We start from the raw sequence: 17,634 nt of genomic DNA, 5'->3' as shown, positions 1-17,634 counted from the left end.
ACTATCATAAATAAATAAAGATTAAAAAAAGAACACCTTGGAAATTAAAAATAGGATAGCAGTGGGGTGCCTCGGTGGCTTAGTATGTTAACCATCTGCCTTCAGCTCAGGGCATCACCCCAGGGTTTTGGGATTGAACCCTACATCGGGCTCCCCAGTCAGTGAGGAGCCTGCTTCTCCCTCTCCCTCTGCCCTTTTCTTCTGTTCGTGCTCTCTTTCTCTCTCAAATAAATAAGTAAATAAATACAATTTAAAAAATAGGATAGCAGAATTGAAAACCTCAACAGAAGGCCAGGAAGGAAAAGTTGAGGGTAATGCAAAAACAAAAACAACCCAACCAAACCAAAACAAAAAAATCCCTCCCCAAAACTAAAAACTAAACCTAAACAAAATCCCATGACAAATAGGAGAGAAAAGGAAGTTAGAAGACCAGCCTAGAAGGTCCAGGATGATGAGTAAAAGGGGTTTCAGAATGAGAAGTGAGAAAACAGAAGGAAGGAAATCATCCAAAAAAAATTCAATTTCTGAAAAATAAAGGATATGAGTTTCCCCACATGGAAAGGGCCCCCTGAGTACTGGCACGGTGGATGAAATTAGACCCACAAAGAGGACTACCAGGGTGACATTCCGGAACTCTAGGACAAAATAGGGCTCAAGACTCTGAATGGCTTCAGCCTGCCTGTGCGCACTGTGGCAGCCGGGCTTCACGATGTGGCTTCATGATGCATGAGGACAAGAGTCTCCAACTTTGAATTCTTACTCAGCCAAGCATCAGTCAACCATGAGATAGAATGCAAGATTTCAGAATATTACCTCCTTGGGGTCTTTCTCAAGAACTCCTGGAGCATGGGCTCATTACAAACATGGGGTGGACAGTCTAGGAAGTGAGGAGCCAGCCAGCAGAGGGGCAACGGCATCCCCGGGGTGGTGGTGAGAAGAGACCCCGGAATGGTGTGTGTACTTCCCTACCGGGGCTGTCATCCCCAAGATCCTACCGGTTTCTCTACTGCTTATTTTAGGAACAGAATCCCCAGTGAGCCAGGCCCAGATTCCTGTCAGCCACTTGACCAGTCTTGATCACGGCCTGATGAGACCCTATCCATGACCTGCTGCCTGGCTCAGCTGAGGGTACCTGTTCCAGCTCACAGAAGTGTGCACCCCCGCACCCCTACTCTGGAAATCTGAATACAGGTGCAGTCAGCTCAGAAACAAGAAGGCAGAGGGACGCCTGGGTGGCTCAGTGGTTGAGTGTCTGCCTTCAGGCCCAGGTGGCTCAGGGCGTGATCCTGGGGTCCTGGGATCGAGTCCTGCATGGAGCCCACTTCTCCCTCTGCCTATGTCTCTCATGAATAAATAAAGTCTAAAAAAAAAAAAAAAAGGAAGCAGAAGCAAGGAGGCAGAAAAGCCCAAGCTTCTGACTGTTTGGGGCTGAAGTTTCTTTTTATTATTATTTTAAAGTGTACACCGGTTTTAAGTACATCTCTGTATGCAACATTTCACAATTAAGGAAACCAATGTAGGGGGGTGGGTGGCTCAGCGGTTTGGCGCCTGCCTTTGGCCCAGGGTGTGATCCTGGAGTCCCGGGATCAAGTCCCACGTCAGGCTCCCGGCATGGAGCTGCTTCTCCCTCCTCCTGTGTCTCTGCCTCTCTCTCTCTCTCTGTGTCTATCATAAATAAATAAATCTTAAAAAAAATCTTAAAAAAAACAATGTAGACAAATGTTTATTAATGTAGAAAGAGGTGTCTGATTTATTGTAAGAGGAAGAAAAATTATAAAACCACTGGTAGCATTAAGGCATTCTTGTAAAAGGAAGGTATGATACACTTTGAAAAAAAAGTCATGGAAACACTGAAGTGTTGACAGTGCTTTGCTTTAGGCAATGGGAAAGTAGATGATTTTATTTTTTTCCTTTGTGTTTTCCAGTTCCTTTGCAAAGGAGTTCCTTTGCAATAAAAGTGGATTACTCATGTAATAAAGGAAACACATAAATAAAATACAAGGATATACTGGGTTGAGTCACACTTGGAATTGGGAAGCTGAATGACACACGGGTTAAGGGTGCAGATCTTCAGGGCCTCTGGGTGGGAATTCTGACTCCACCGCTGTCCAGCTGTGTGACCTTGAGATATTCCCTCACCGCTCTGAGTCTGTGAGGTGGGGTTAATCCTCTGGGGCTTGGGAGGGTGTCTCCAGTCCTCCTTCCTGGATCGACTGAGCCCAGAGGTAGGTTTTGCTTGTGTTGAATCCTCTAGGGTTCGGCCCAGAGCTGGATACCTTGAAGTGCTCCATATACATACATGCCAGATGCGCAAGAGAAGCTCTGAGCTTGGTGCCGTGAGGCTAAGAAGTCACAGCCCACTTAGAAGGGGGGTGGCACAGAGTTGGAGTTCTAGAAGAGCTTGCTGGCATGACACTGGAGAGCAGTCAGACTCGGACACATGGAGATGCCCAGGGTGGGAGGCTGGGGAGTGCCCTAGGCAGGGACACAGGGGTGAGAAAGGGTGGGGTAGTCAGCTTAACCCCAATTTGGCAGGGCCTCCGGTGCCAGGTAAAGCGGGAGGATCCTCAGCAGAGGGGAGGAGTGGAAGGCCTGAGAAGGAAGCTGGGGGCCAGCTAGGGGCTGTGGCTGCTGTCAGAGGAGGGACGTGACTGTTGCTCAGGCTCAGGAGGCAGCCGTGGGATTGGACAGGAGGGAGGCAGAAGTAATGGGAGGCTTCCAGGGACAGCAGGTGCAGCGCCCGCATGCAGACTGCAGGGTGAATCCCTCGGGCAGCAACTGGCCCCTGGGAACTGTAGGTCGCATCTGTGAAAAGCTTGTGAGCTTCAGGAGGGTGTGTGTGTGTGTGTGTGTGTGTGTGTGTGTGTGTTCTCAGCCTGTCCCTTTGGCCCTGGCCTGCTGCAGATATTTGGGGGCAGAAATCTCTTGAGCCTTGAGCTCCATGTGTAGTAGGGGTGAGGCTAGAGGGAAGCTGCATAGTCTCCTCCAGGGCTGGCTCTTCCGGGGGAGGTGAATGTGTCACTTGGCCAAGCCACAGGCACTTCGTTATAGGAAGAGGGCGAGGGCTGGCAGCTCCCTGGGAGGTGTGGCCCCTTTCTTCCCGAAGGGCAGTCACAGTGCCTGGGGCCACAATATTTGAGGGACCCAGGAACACGTCTTAATTTCTTTTAAAATTAGAAGAAAAAGAAGCAATCCAGCCCAGATTATATTTGTTTTTATATCGAAGCAGTGGGAGGAGGGAGGGGCTCACAAAAGCCCACCTGGCAGGAGGGTAGCTCGGATGGGAGGCTCCAAGCTGGGATCGTTGGGCAGAAGAAGCTGTAGGTCACCGTTGTCCTCCAAGTACCAAGTTTGGCAACTTGGACTCCTGTAGGCTGAGGGGCCCTGCCTGGCCAAGTCAGCCCGAGGTGGCCAGGACAGACCCTGGGCGGCAGTTAGAAGGGGGCACCCGCAGACTCAGAGGAGGTGAGGGATCCAAGGCCCGGGGCTGGACGTGCTGTGCCCATCAGCGTGCGTCTGGGACTGGAGGTCACCTCCGGGCTGTGCTGGCTGCAGTCCCGGCTCAGTGAGAGCCCAGCGTCTGCACGGCGCCCTGCCTGCATTGCCCTGCGGCGTCCTCACCCGGCCCACGATCTTGTGCCCATTTTACAGATGAGGAGATGGAGGCAGAACCAGTCACAAAGTGGCTGAGCCAGGACTGCGAGTCCAGCCGGCCTCGTGCCCCGGGGCCCCAGGTAAAGGGACGGGGGGGGGGGGGGGGGGCGGGGGGGGGGCTCCTCCGGCGATGGGGGGGCCACAGCTACTGGGTGCGAGGCCTTTCGGAGCTTTGCTGTCAGGCGACGTAATTCCCCTCTCTGAGGTCGGTTCCCGCTGCCCCAATTTTCGGACGGGAAAGGTGAGGCTCAAGAAGAGGAGCGACCTGGCAGCGACAGAGCCGGGACGCGGCCGGGGCGGGGCGGGCGGGGCCGGGGCGGGGCCTCGCGGCAGGGGCGGGGCGGGGCGGGCGGGGCGGGCGGGGCAGGGACCTGGGCCGCCACCCCGCGCCGCGCAGTGCCTTCCCGGAGCGCGTCCTCGTCGCTGGTGAGTGGGGCCCGGGCGCCGAGGGGCAGCGGGCGGGCGGCCCCGCGCAGGGGCGATCCCCGACAGCGCCCGCCCGCCGCCGCGCCGCCGGAGGGTAAACTGAGGCAGGAGGGGATAGGCCGGGCCCCAGGGCGCGACTGCGGGGCGGCACAAGGGGCTCAGCCGCCGGGACGGCGGGCGGCCGGGGTTCTGACCTCCGCAGTCGGGGCTCCTGCGCGGCGGGATTCCGCCCGGCCCGCGGGGATCGAGGGGAGCGGGGGTGGGGGGCACTTGGGCAGCCCGGCCCCGCCCCGCCCCCGCGCCCCGCCCCCGCGCCCCGCCCCCGCGCCCCGCCCCCGCGCCCCGCCCCCGCGCCCCGCCCCCGCGCCCCGCCCCGCCCCGGCTCGGGTCTGGCGGGAAGCGGAGCCCCCGGGAGGGCCCCGGCAGGCTCGGGGGAGTGGCGGGGCGGGGCGCCGTGGGGATCACGAACGCCTGGCGGTCCACTTGAAACGCGCCATTTCTAGACGCGGAAACGCGGGCCCCGGGGGGGTGTTTGCACGCAGCCACGTGGGGCCCCAGCGGGCCTGAGAACCGGGCCCAAGATTCCCGGTTCGGTCCGGGACCGGGGCCTGGGGTGGGCAGAAGGCCCCCTGGGACCGCCTGTCCGCAGTGCCCCCTGCAGGGGAGCTCGGAGCCGTGGCAGGGGTGAGCGCGCCGCGGGTTTGGGGTCCCCCGGCGGCTGGTCTGCCCCGCGCAGCGCCCGCTCCGGTCCCGGTCCCGGTCCCGGCCCGCGCTCTGCAGCGGACGGCAGGGGCGCCGGGCTGGGGCCTCCCCTAGGGACAGTTGACCGAGGCGGTTCCAAAAGGGTCACGGGGCCTGGGGAGGATGGCAGAGGGGCTGCGTCCGGAAGGGCGCCAGGGCGCCGGCCTCCCGCGGGCCGCTGACCCAAAGCCTTAGCTGGCAGCAGTGGGCCTGGGGCTGCGGCGCCCCGCAGGGGAGGCGGGTGGGGAGCCCTGTGCGGCGGGGGACACGGCGGGGGACACGTCTGCTTCGCGGAGCCCCGAGGTTTGCCCGCTGCCTTGAAAGGCACGAAGGCGCTCGGGGCGGGGGATAGCGCCTCCCGCGGGGGGCCGCCTCCGGCTGCTCGGCCGACCCAAAAGGAGGCGCAGAGGGAGTCCTTTGAACTAAAGGAAACTGAGGCTCACCCAGGAGCCCCTGGGCAGGCACATCGTGGCAGCGCTGGAGCTGGGGTTCAAACCAGTACCGTTCAAGGCCTTGTTCTGTACGCTGTGTCCTTCTGTGCGTGTGTGTGCACACGTGCGTGCATTTGGGGCACACATTTGTGCCTGGCAGTGACCGAATCGTAGCTGGATCTGCTGGAAACCACTGATGGCAGCGGGTTGCTGGGGGGGGGGGGCTTGGAGGGAGGGAGCCTCCTTTTTCCTACCTACACTTTCGCCATTTTCATTAGTTTATTTTGCAATCTGTGTTCCTTTGATTTGTACTTTCTTCTGATTGTACAAGCCACGCCTGAATATGCCCTTTGTGTTTACAAAAGTAGTCATTCTCCGTGGAGCACATTCCCCCTGTCACTCCCAGCCATCCTGGTCACCAGCTGGATGTGGATCCTCCCCAACTTGTCTGTTGTGCTTTCATAATGAAAAAGATTCACGAAGGTTCTAATGCGGAGGATTAGCTGTAAGTCACGTTAGAAAAGGAAGGAGCCTTAAAACAAGTCCCAGGACAGCAGTGGCACGAGTGAGCGACAAGGTGGAGGAGGGCCGGGCGCCACAGGGGAGGAGGAGGAGGGCGTCTCAGAAGCAACACTATTCTGTTTCTGGGGAGCAGTTCCTGCCGCCTTCTGTAGGAAGGCCTCGGGGAACAGGAGGACAGCCCAGAGACTCTCTAGCTCAGCCCCCGCTTCACAGATGGGGACAGAGAGGCCTGGGAGGTGAGATCTCAGGGCCAGAAATGGGGAGCAGGAGCAAAGCATCTTAAGGACAAGAGTTCCCTGAGTCCCACTCTTGGGGCGACAGGGAGGATTCACATCCTGTAACTGCTGCTCCTGCCTGGGAAGGGGTCTCATGCTCTGGGGGGGCTGCAACACTAGCGCTGGGGCTGGAGGGAGTGAGCCTGTTGGCCCCGAGAGAGTCTTCTACACTGGGCAGAGAGTGGGACCCCTGAGGTAGGATGGGAGCCCCCTGCGGCCCCCCCAGGCCTTGCGCAGGCCTTACCTGCCATGTTGGAATGAGAAGGAGGTGACACAAGGTAAGTGACCATGTGGCCCAGGGCCGAGGCCAGCAGACTCCCAGCTCAGGGGAGGGGGTGCTCTGGGCCTCAGAGTCACACAGACCTGGAAAATTCTGGGACTCCCTGTGCCTCAGTTTCCTTATTTGGATTGGATGGTGGCAATAGTAATGTCCACTATGGAGGCCAGGAGGGTGTGGCTCAGGGCCCCCAGGAGAGAGGCAGCTGGTTGCCCTCCCCAACCCCCCGTAGCTGCTGTGAAGAGTAAGTGAAGTAATGAGCATCAGGATGAGCCACCAAGCACCACCTCCATCACTTGTTCCTCAGAGGCCTAGAACCTTCTCCTGACCCCAGGTCCTGAGCCCTCTGCTTTGACCCTCAACCTTTTCCTGACCCCAGGTCCTGAGCCCTCTGCTTTGACCCTCAACCTTTTCCTGATCCCAGGTCCTGAGCCCTCTGCTTTGACCCTTCTCGCTGGTTTTGGAAGTGCTCCTCTGTGAGTGGCCCCAGGCCTGTGGGTGGAGCGTTCTGTTTAGCCTTTTGCCCCACTTAGCATCCAGTGTCTGACTGGCAATGTCTTCTCAGCCTTGGGTCTATGCCCCGGGGCCACTTTTCCGCCCCCCTCCCCCCTCCCCGGGAGGAGAGGGGGTGAGCGGCCTCAGCGTTGACAGCCACAGCCCCTCACTTGTCTGGTCCTCACTTGAGCCTCCCCATGACCCCATGAAGCAGGCAGGACAGGTTATACCTGCCCAATGTAAGGGAAACTGAGGCCCAGAGAGGCACTCAGGATTACAAAGCAAATTGGAGGCAAACCAACGTGTTTGGGTTCTTAGTCACTGTCTGACATTGGTGGAAATAAAAGGTATGTAGGTGGCTTTGCCCTTCTACCTCCATCCCAAGTCCTTTCCCAGCCTTGGGTGCTCCCTGACTTTCCTCAGCCCTCCCTGGGACCCCATCCCAGAGCAGATCCCTCTCAGGCCTGCCTTGGCTAGCCCAGCCCAGCCCAGCCCAGCCCAGCCGAATGTGACTCATCCTGGTGGGTCCCCTAGTTTGGGTGATTCAGGAACTGGGCAGTCCCCCAGAGGCCACAGGAAGCAACCTGTCTGGGCTCTCTGTGTGTCAGAGAGGCATCTGCCCTTTCTGTGTCTGACCTTGGAGCTGGGCAGACTCTCTGATTCCCTAGGCTCTGGAAGGGGCATCCAGGAGTGGGGGCAGGAACACTGGCTCAGACCCTACTCTGCCACTGAGGGCTTAGGGAAGCCACCACCCTCTTCTGGGCTGTGGTTTGTTCTGTACAGCAGGGGGCTTGGTTGATAGGCTCTAGGACCCACTCGCTGGCACTGTGGGCAAGTCCTGTGTGGAATTTCCTGGGCATCGGCTGGGTACTGTGGCAGGGTGACGTGAGTGCCCCTGCCCACAGAACCTAGCGGCATGGGCATATGGTGCAATGTGAGTAAATCTCAGAAACATGCTAGGTGACAGAAGCCACACCCCAGAGGCCACGTATTGTATGATTCCATTTACTGAAATGTGCAGAAAAGATAGATCCACAGAGATAGAGGGCAGATTACTGGTTACCAGGGACTGGGGGAGGGAGGAACAAGCCACGACTGCAGTGGGTAGGGGGGTTCATCTGGGGTGATGAAAATGTTTTGGAACTTGATATGGATGGTGATGGCGAGACACTGGAAGTGTACTAAATGTCACCGAATTGTGCACTTTAAATGGTTAATTTTATGTTATGTAAATTTTACCTTGATTTTAAAAAAAAGTAGGAAAAAAAAAAACCAAGCCAGGATAGGATGCAGTGACAGTCTCAGAGCAGGAGTGATGTGGTGGGAATGGAGGCTTGGAGGGCCTTGGTAAGACAGAGCGGGGGCCGGGGCCGGGGCTGGGGTCAGGGTCTGATACAGTGACAGATACTGAGCAGAAGTGAGGGACAGTGCAAACTGTTATCTGAACCAAGATACTTCTTTTTTAATATTCTATTTTGAACTAATTTTAGACTTACAGAAAAGGTACAAAAGTAGTACAGAAAGTCCCCAGACAGCGTCCCCCCAGCTGGGAAGTCACTGTGGTGTGGCGCTCGCAACCGCAGCCCTGTGGAGTTCCACCAGCTTTCCCACAAACTGCCACGTTGGCCCCAGGACCCCATGCGGATCTCACATTGTGTTTAGTTGTTACTCCTTCTGGAGCCTCCTGCACTCAGTGACATTTCCCTCAGTCTTTGCTTGTCTCCTGTGACCTTGGCACCTCCGAGGAGTACCAGTCCGTTGTTTTGTAGAATGCTCTTCCACTTGTGGTTCTCTGGGGTTTTCTCACGGTTAGGCTGGGGTTTTGTGTTTGGGGCAAGAACACTACGGCAGGTGTGTCCACCTCTGCGAATCATAGCAGGGGTTCATGATGCCCGTGTGTCTGGTACTGGTGGCATTAACCTTGAGCACCTGTAGGAGGGATACTTATGGGGGGGGGGCGGCCATCGAGGGATACTTATGGGGGGGGGCGGCCATCGGTTTGAAACAAAGTGGGTGTAAGCTGGGACTATCCCGTGCCATGAGAAAAGGCACGAAGGGTCACACTGAGGAGACTCCAGGTCAGGCCCAGTTCAGTGCCTGACCCCCCAGCCCCTCCCCTCAACTTTTGGGACTCAGTTTCCCTATCTGCATGTGAGGGTAAGGATGGTGTGAAGGCCTCTCACCTGCCCAGCCATGTCATGTTCCAGGGGACGCCTGGTGTCCTCACCACAGCTCCTGTGGCTGCCGAAACACTGTCACTTTGCTGCGAATCTGACATACTTATTAGGCGGACTGGGCAGGGTTGTGTTCCCGGGCCACAGATGAGAAAGCAGCTGAGGAGGCCTGAGCCCTGCTGGGTGATGCGCTGGTGAGCCCAGCTGGGTGGCCGGGTCCACACCCACGTCCTGGCACAGGGCCAGCATCCTCCCGACGGTGGTGAGACAGACCGTCCTGCTCACCCGGGAACACTTGTGTGCACCCTGGAAGCCAGAGGGCAGGGCAGGAGGGCAGGGGAGGGAGACGCTCAGGACCACCTACTGCCAGGCCCCGCATCGCATGCCCAGGGCTCATCGACGGGCATCCTCGTGGCTCACCTGTGCCTTGACCTGGGCGGATGGAGGGACCATCCCAGTTCCACCCGTGACAAAACCCGAGGCCCAAGGAGGGAGGAGTCGGTCCGTCACTAGAGGGCAGGGCTGGAATCTGCTGCCCAACACTCTCCGATTGTCCATTTAAAATGATGCTCATTGGGATGCCTGGGGGGCTCAGCGGTTGAGCATCTGGCTTTGACTCAGGGCCTGATCCTAGAGTCCCGGGATCGAGTCCCGTGTCGGGCTCACGGCATGGGGCCTGCTTCTCCCTCTGCCTGTGTCTCTGCCTCTCTCTTTCTCAGAGGAGTAAATAAAATCTTTTTTAAAATGATGGTTATTATAGACATTTTGGAAAACGATAAAGATGGAACAAACATAGCGTCATAACCCCACTGCCGAGGGCAGCCCTTAGGATCCCCGGCTGCCCACTCGCAGAGGGGCCCTGGGCCGACGCCTTCCGGCTCCGTGCCTCGGGTCTTCACCGGCAGATGGGATAAGATGGGGTCGTTCCCCGCAGGGCGAGGATGAGGGCGGTGGGCGGACAGCCGTTCCCCAGCGGTGTTAGCTGTGGGATTATGACACCTTCGTGAATCTGTTTACGGTGTTATTTTTTTTTAATTTTTTATTTATTTGTGTATGATAGTCACAGAGAGAGAGAGAGGCAGAGACACAGGCAGAGGGAGAAGCAGGCTCCATGCACCAGGAGCCCGACGTGGGATTCGATCCCAGGTCTCCAGGATCGCGCCCTGGGCCAAAGGCAGGCGCTAAACCGCTGCGCCACCCAGGGATCCCCCCTGTTTACGGTTTTAAAATGCCTACCTATGTCATTCATCTGTTTTTTTTTTTTTTTTTAATTTTTTTTATCATTCTGAAGCGCCCAGGTGGCTTAGTCGATTAAGTGTCCAACTCTTGATTTCCACTCAGGTCGTGATTTCAGGGTTGTGAGAGTCAGCTCTGTGCTCAGTGGAGAGTCGGCTTGAGATTCTCTCCCTCTCCCCCTCTGCCCCTCCACCACCCCTCCCCACCCCTGCACGAAAGTTCTCTCTTTTTTCACTAAATGTGCTGAGAACAATTTTCACGTTATTAGAGTCCTCAAAAGCTGGGAGTTGACAAGGACTTAATGGTCCCTGGTTGTTGGGAAAGTTGCGTCTGCATTTCATGGGGCTTCATGGAGCCCCAGGCCTGCAGCTGTCCCCTCTCCCCAGGGCACCCTTGACCCTTTGTTCTGAAGGCCCGATGGCTCCCCACCGCCCAGCGAGCACAGCCTTTTTCTGCACTTGCTCCCTGGCAGGCAGGTGACCCACTCCACCCACACTTGCCTGTCATTCTCTCCCTCCCTGTGTCCCTCTCTGTTCAGGAAGTGCTCCCTGTCCTGCCAGGACCATTTTTTCCTTGATAGTGGGTCGGGGCACCCTTTCTGAGGCCTGTGCCCCCTCAGGGACGCTCCTGTCCCATCTACCCTGGGTCCCCAGCCCCCACGCTAGCAGGTCGTGCTGCAGGTTTGCTGAGCTCAGTCTGCTTGTGTGGCTTCTTATTTCCTGCAAACAAACACCTGCACTCCAGATTCTTCAGTTAGGATCAGAGTGTGTCCGTGGGAGCCCAGCCCCCTCATTTAATGTGGGGAAACTGAGGTCCAGTTGAGGTGGTCACAGGCTCGGGTCCCAGAGCAGGGGCAGTCAGAGCTGGTCTGAGATGCCAGCCAGGCCTCACCACCGCCGCCCCTCCTGGCTGGACTCTCAGCCCCAGTGAGCAATTCCACCTGCTGGGAGTCTCACATGCTGTTGGGCAACTAGTAGGTGCTCAGGACAGGCATTGGGGCTGCTGGGGAAGGGGACACAGCTGATGAGCATGAGGGCCAGGCCTGATGACTGGGTCCCCAGCGCTTGGGCTGGCAGCATCCAGGCCTGATACGGGACCTTCCTTGCCTGGAGTCCTGCCAGCCTCTCAGGGTGGCCGAGGGGCCTCGCTAGCCGTGAGCTCTTGCTCACTCCTGTTCTTCCCACCCACTGCCTCAGTGAGCCTGCGCGTCAGGCTGGGAACAGCTTTTTGGTTGGGCAAAGCCTGGCCCCAGAATGCTGTGCGACTCCAGGCCGGCTGCTTTTCCTCTCTCTCTTTTTTTTTTTTTTTAAATTGTTCCAGATTCTTTTTTTTTTTTTTTTTTTAAATAGTAGCCTTCATTTTTTTTTTTTTTTAATTTATTTATGATAGGCACACAGTGAGAGAGAGAGGCGCAGAGACATAGGCAGAGGGAGAAGCAGGCTCCATGCACCGGGAGCCTGATGTGGGATTCGATCCCGAGTCTCCAGGATCGCGCCCTGGGCCAAAGGCAGGCGCCAAACCGCTGCGCCACCCAGGGATCCCTGCTTTCCCTCTCTGACACACGAGGAAGGGAGGGTGATTTTAGGCTGGGCCTGCAGGGTGCTGATAAAATACCTGTGTGCTCCCCTGCTGGGCTGGGCACAGTGTTGCCATCCGATTCTACAGAGGGGAAACTGAGGCCCACCCAGAGAATTGAAGTGATTTGCCTGAGGTCACAGTGAGTTAGTGGGGAGCCAGGATTTTAGCCGAGCTCCGTGTGATACTAGTTATTGAATGGGTGAATGAATGAATGAATGAGTGAATGAGAAGTACTAGAACATACGGCTGGGGGGATGGACTGATCAGCAGGTGCTCAGAGCGCTGGGCTGTCAGTTGGCCTGGGGAGGAGGAGCCGGGAAGCCTGGGTGGAGGGGACGTGAACTGGCCTGGAATGTGAGGAGGGGGTCACGTGACAGGAGACCCGAGGTCAAGGGTGAGGGTGCTGGCGGCTGGGGCCGGAGCTGGGGCAGGACTAGCAGTGGGGGGGGGGCCCGGGGGCTCCTCCCAGTCAGGCAGGCCCCCTGCGTGGGGCAGAAGTTTGGGTGGAAATGTGTTCCCTGGAGCCATTGTCCCGGGCTGGCGGGGGCTGTGCCGGAGTCACCCCAGCCCCTCCCTGCCCCGTGCTTGGGGTAGCCTCGCCCCAGTTCTGCAGTGCACCCCCCTCACCCCATCCTTGTCTTCTCTTTCAGAACCTTCCAGAACAGCCGCCACAGCAGCAATGGCCCCGCCTTGGGTGCCCGCCGTGGGCTTCACCCTGGTGCCCAGCCTGGGGGGCTTCCTGGGCTCGTACTATGTCCGCGGGGAGGGCCTCCGCTGGTATGCCAGCCTGCAGAAGCCCTCGTGGCACCCGCCGCGCTGGACGCTGGGCCCCATCTGGGGCACCCTGTACTCGGCCATGGGGTAGGTGGGCCGGGCCATCCTCCCCCGGAGGCCCAGGGGCAGGGCTCCCCCGCGTGCTCTCCGCGGGGAGCAGGCTCCGTTTCCTTGCCCGAACTTTCCCCCCAAGGCCTCCTGGGAGGGGCGGGCCAGTGGCACGGTCTCAAGCTGGCACCCTGGCTGTTTTCGCAACCCCAGGGGGAGGCTGGCTCCGTGCGCCAGGTCCAGGCCTGGGCCCCTTCCAAGGCCGAGTGGCAGCAACAGTAACAAGTCTCGCAGCTGCCACTGGTCGAGCACTCACTCCTCGCTGGCCGCGACGGGGTTAATTTTCAAAACCACCCGCTGGGCACGGGGCTTCCTGCAGGAAACCGGTGAGGACACACACCCCTGAATTGCCCCAGAGGAAGGGAAGCGCCGGCCGGGGGAGGGCACCCCCTGGTGCCTCCAGTGGGAACTGCATCCCGCGGAGGAGGCTGGCTCCCTGCCCTCCTTCTGGAATGTTCCCCGCATCTTGAGTCTATACCAGCCCAGTGCAGGGTGGGGCTGCAGATGCCAGGTGCCCAGGGTGCAGGTAGCAGAAGCCAGGCTGGATGTCCCCCGGGTTCTTTTTTTTTTTTTTTTTTATGATAGTCACACACAGAGAGAGAGAGAGAGAGAGAGAGAGAGAGAGGCAGAGACACAGGCAGAGGGAGAAGCAGGCTCCATGCACCGGGAGCCCAACGTGGGATTTGAACCCGGGTCTCCAGGATCGCGCCCTGGGCCAAAGGCAGGCGCCAACCGCTGCGCCACCCAGGGATCCCTGCCCCCCGGGTTCTGAGGGGAACAAGTCCCTGCAACCTGGGTGTCGCGTGGGCACCACCCCCAGCCAGTCCCGGCACTACCCTGTCAGGCTCCGGCGCTTCTCTTGCCTTCTCCTCCCCATCCTGGCCTCCCCTTGCTTCAGCCTCCAGGCCTCCCCACTCCCTTCCTCCACCAGTGAGATCCTGACAAAGCACACGCCCAGTGACCCCGAGAAGGTCAAATTCCTCAAGGAGTAAAGAGCTCAGGCCCTGGCCCCGGCCACCTGGGTTCAAATCCTGCCTTTACCTACTGGTTGCCTGCCGAGAGATCTTAGTCACTTTGCCTCTCTGGGCCTCGGCCTCCCCATCTGTAAAATGGGGGTGATAATACTGCCCACCTCTGCGAATTACTATCAGGATGAGGAGTTAGCACTAGGAAAGAGCCGGAGCACGTGGGTAAGCGTTTGCATATGCTTGTTTTCTTCTCCTAGAAAACTCCTACTTGCCTACTAAGGCCCGGCCGAAATGTCCTGTGCTCTGTGCAGCGCCCCTGGCTAGGTTAGGGGCCTCTTTCCCACCCACATGCCGCATGTGCTTTCCTCTTCTGGCGAGATCGGTCACGTTCAGGGTGATGTGGCCACACACATGGGCTTCTTTCTTCAGACCCTCATGAGGATGATGGCAGATACTCGTTAAGTGTCCCATGTGCCAGGCACTGACCTAGGCACGGCCAGTGTGTTAAATCCCTACAGCCATCCTGTGAGAAATGAAGGCCCAGAGAAGTCAGGCAACAGTCAGTGGCAGAGCGTGCCCGAGCCACCACTGTCGTCCCTGCCCTGCAGAGAGGCTTTTGGTCCCTTCCCTGCTGCTGTCCTGACCGGTGGCCTCTGTTTCAGGTATGGCTCCTACATGGTCTGGAAAGAGCTGGGGGGCTTCTCGGAGGAGGCTGTGGTTCCCCTGGGACTCTATGCCGGGCAGCTGGCCTTGAACTGGGCTTGGCCTCCCCTCTTCTTTGGCACCCGACAAATGGGTTGGGTAAGTGTGGCCTTGGCTGGTCTTCTTGGTCCCTGGAGGAGTGGCCTTTCTTTGGGGACCTGAGGCATCACATCCCAGATGGGATGAGGGTCTAAAGATGGGGGGGGGCTCATGGTCAGCATCTCTCGGAAGCTTTTAGGGGACCAGTGGCCTCCTGGGGATCTCCCAGCTGCTTCTCCTCAGGGGAAGGAAGCATTGTAGGGTTCTGATGGCAGCAGAGGGACTTGCTGGCTTGGCTGAGGGGCCATTGTATAGGAAAACGTTATGACTGGTGCTGTGCATCCCTCACACTGCGTGGATCGGGCAGGGGTGATTGTTCCCATTTTACAGGTGGGAAACTGAGGCAGCAGACGGGGGAGGGGTTTGGCTGGGTCACCTGGGGGTGGAAAGGAGCGTTCCCATGAGTGATCCCGTGACTGGCCAGCTGGGACACACGTCCGGTGAGCACAGCGAGCCTCAGGCCTCCCCGTCCTCCCTGCCCCTGTGTCCCCGCAGGCCCTGGTGGACCTCCTGCTGACGGGTGGGCTGGCAGGAGCCACGGCCGTGGCCTGGTGCAGGGTGAGCCCTCCGGCCGCCCGCCTGCTGTACCCGTACCTGGCCTGGCTGGCCTTCGCGGCCGCACTCAACTACTGTGTCTGGCGGGACAACCAGGGCTGGCGTGGTGGCCGTCGGCTCACAGACTGAGAGCCCGGCCCTCTGAGGACCACAGCTGCTGCCGGGCAGGTGCTGCCCGTGGTGGTGACCCTTGTGTTCCCGTGGCCGCGAGGCCTGCAGGTCTGTGGGGTCTCAGCCCCGGGTCACCGCAGCTTCAGAAGTGCCCCCAGGCCGAGCCCCGACCCGGGAACAGCGTCCTGCGCTTTCTGCCCCGCTCCAAGCACGCTCTCCCTCTCGGAACACGGAATGTTAGCAGCAAATAAAGTTTCTAACCTCCTGGCAGTGGCCTTTATTACTTGGGTGGGTCCCTGGCTGGGGGGCGGGGGGGAGCTCATCCTACTGCTGGGTCTGTCTGGGCCACATCGTGCAGAGGAGGCTGGACCAGGTCAGCGCTCCCCACAGTCCAGGTCCCTCCCAAGACCCCAAGAGGTGAGGCCGCCGCCCAGCCCGAGCCTGCAACTGTGCTGCTGCCGGACTGGCGCACAGCAGGCCCAGGCCTGGGTCCCGTTCCCCCTCTGGGCCCCCAGGAAGCGGTGGGGAGCGCCTCAAGGCTCTCAGCTGCCCCGGCTGGGATGGCACTGGCCCAGAACTGGCCCCCCCCCACCTGCCCCCCGCGTGCCAGCCTCAATCCACCAGGGACACCAGATGGGCAGGTCAGAGGCCAGAAGGCGGGTGTCCCAGCCCTGGCCACCACAGCCCCTCACTGGCCCAGGCCTGCGCAGGTTTGGAGGTGTCTCCCCACTTTGGGGTGGGCTCTCCAGGTCCTCTGCAGGCAGCCGCTGGGCAGGCTCCCCCTAGGGCAACACCTCAGCCACAGCCCCGAGCTCCCCCGTACTGTGTGCTCAGCACCGGGGCGCTGGGACCTGCTGCGCCTTTTGTCGCTTGTTTGGTTTTTGGTCACTGATCACTCACGTTGGCCAAACTTTTGTGTTTCGCTCACTTGTTTCAGCAGGTCTGATGTTTTGCTGCCCGTGTCCCCCCGTGCTTGTCCTTGCATCCAGACGGGACCCACGGTACGATGTTGGGAAAGCTCGGGGAGGGACAGCCGACTCTGTCCCAGGGGCTGTCCCCTGGCTGCCTGCCCTCTCCCCTCCAGCAGGCCACGCTCTGCGTGAACCCGGCAGCTTTGCCGCCTCAGCCGGCTCCTTGTGCCGTTCCCCATGCTCATTGGAGCAGAGGCATCTGAGGGGGACTCTGAGCATCTTTTTTTTAATTTTTAATCATTTCTGAGGTTCTCCAAGATGGTAGGGGGCCCTTGAAGTGTCATCACAGGTCCCTGTGTGCCTGCCCAACGTGCTACACTCAGTACTTTGTGTCCTTAGCACTTGGCGTCCTTGGCGTCCTTGGCACTTAAGTGCGCCTGCTGAGACTTCTGGAATATTTTCCATGATGCTCAGGTGGGCTGGCTGCTTCTGTCCCATTTGCTTGTGGATTTGTTCATCTCTAGCAACATCCCACATACTTCCTCCTGGCCACAGGAATGGCTGGAAAAGTGGAGTGGCAGGTGTACTTTGCCATTGTTTGCCGGCCTCCTTGTGTTACTCTCCTGTTCTTCATAAGTAGACAGCGTTCTCTCCTTTTCTGAGCTTCGTCATCCGCTAAGAACGTGAGGCTCCTAACAATGTCCATGTTGGCTTAATAGGAAAATCTCGCGGATTTGGACATATCTTGCGGATGTCCAGTGTTTCTGGTCTTTGCTCTTTCCTGGAGCTACTTTGTGCCGTTGGAATCTTTTTTTTTTAAATTTATTTATTCATGAGAGAGACACACACACAGAGAGAGAGAGAGGCAGAGACACAGGCAGAGGGAGAAGTAGGCTCCATGCAGGGAGCCCGACGTGGGACTCGATCCTGGGACTCCAGGATCACGCCCTGGGCTGAAGGCGGCGCTAAACCGCTGAGCCACCCGGGCTGCCTGGAATCTTCTTAACTCTGGGCATTTGCCTCCCTCTGTAGCTGATTGGCCATAAGGTACATAAGACGAGGTCACAGCAGGGTGGCAGTGTGACTCACCAGCGTGCTGATTCTCCATAACATGGTCATCAGCCACTGTGGACTCTGGAACTAAGAGGTTCTACTATGTTGGTGCCTCCAGGAAGGAGCCACCATGCCCGAAGGATCATCACAGAGCATCTTAATAAACTTCACCATCTGCAGCTCAAGCTTTACCTTTTGGGTTTGTTTGTTTCTGGAGAACTTTGGTACAATTAATACTGTGGCTGTGACTCCCTGGCCGACTCCAGATGTCCGACTCATACAAATTCTGTGTTTTGATGAATTCTCAACACAGGGGGGCCGGGGTGGCTCGCTGTTGGGCGTCTGCCTTTGGCTCAGGTCATGATCCTGGGGTCCTGGGATCAAGTCCCAAGCAGGCTCTCCACTCAGCGGGAACCTGCCTCTTCCTCTCCCTCTGCCCTTCCTCCCCCTGCTCCTGCGCTCTCTCAGATAAGAACCATCACCACTGCAAGTGGCCTGGTCTTCAGAGATGGTGGGGGCCCTGCTTGATGCCCTTCTTGGAGGG

The 17,634-nt window shown here is 58.4% G+C and overlaps 1 protein-coding gene across 2 annotated transcripts; it reads left to right on the top strand.

The window, feature by feature from the left end:
- The first annotated feature begins 3,976 nt into the window (after positions 1–3,976).
- On the top strand, positions 3,977–15,391 carry TSPO (translocator protein). Of its 2 annotated transcripts, none has more exons than XM_041756138.1 (4): positions 3,977–4,080; positions 12,460–12,670; positions 14,322–14,460; positions 14,956–15,391. In XM_041756138.1, exons 2-4 carry the CDS (start codon positions 12,489–12,491, stop codon positions 15,142–15,144), a joined length of 510 nt encoding a protein of 169 aa, XP_041612072.1. In that variant the 5' UTR covers positions 3,977–4,080; positions 12,460–12,488; the 3' UTR covers positions 15,145–15,391. The 2 variants fall into 2 exon arrangements, with proteins under 2 accessions (XP_041612072.1, XP_041612071.1); XM_041756137.1 differs by lacking the exon at positions 3,977–4,080 and adding an exon at positions 4,624–4,764.
- The last annotated feature ends 2,243 nt before the right edge of the window (positions 15,392–17,634 follow it).

This window comes from Vulpes lagopus, chromosome 5, assembly GCF_018345385.1.
Source record: "Vulpes lagopus strain Blue_001 chromosome 5, ASM1834538v1, whole genome shotgun sequence".
In the NCBI taxonomy this organism is placed as follows: Eukaryota; Metazoa; Chordata; class Mammalia; order Carnivora; family Canidae; genus Vulpes; species Vulpes lagopus.
The sequence above is the reverse complement of the archived record's forward strand: the minus strand, read 5'-3'. Positions and strand labels throughout refer to the sequence as shown.

What these genes read in the sequence shown, in the direction of transcription:
- TSPO (XM_041756138.1), top strand. Translation starts at nt 12,489, where the DNA reads ATGGCCCCGCCTTGGGTGCCCGCCGTGGGCTTCACCCTGGTGCCCAGC. An exon ending in ACCCTGTACTCGGCCATGGG is followed by an intron (nt 12,671 to 14,321) that starts GTAGGTGGGCCG and finishes CCTCTGTTTCAG; the next exon opens with GTATGGCTCCTACATGGTCT. An exon ending in GCACCCGACAAATGGGTTGG is followed by an intron (nt 14,461 to 14,955) that starts GTAAGTGTGGCC and finishes GTGTCCCCGCAG; the next exon opens with GCCCTGGTGGACCTCCTGCT.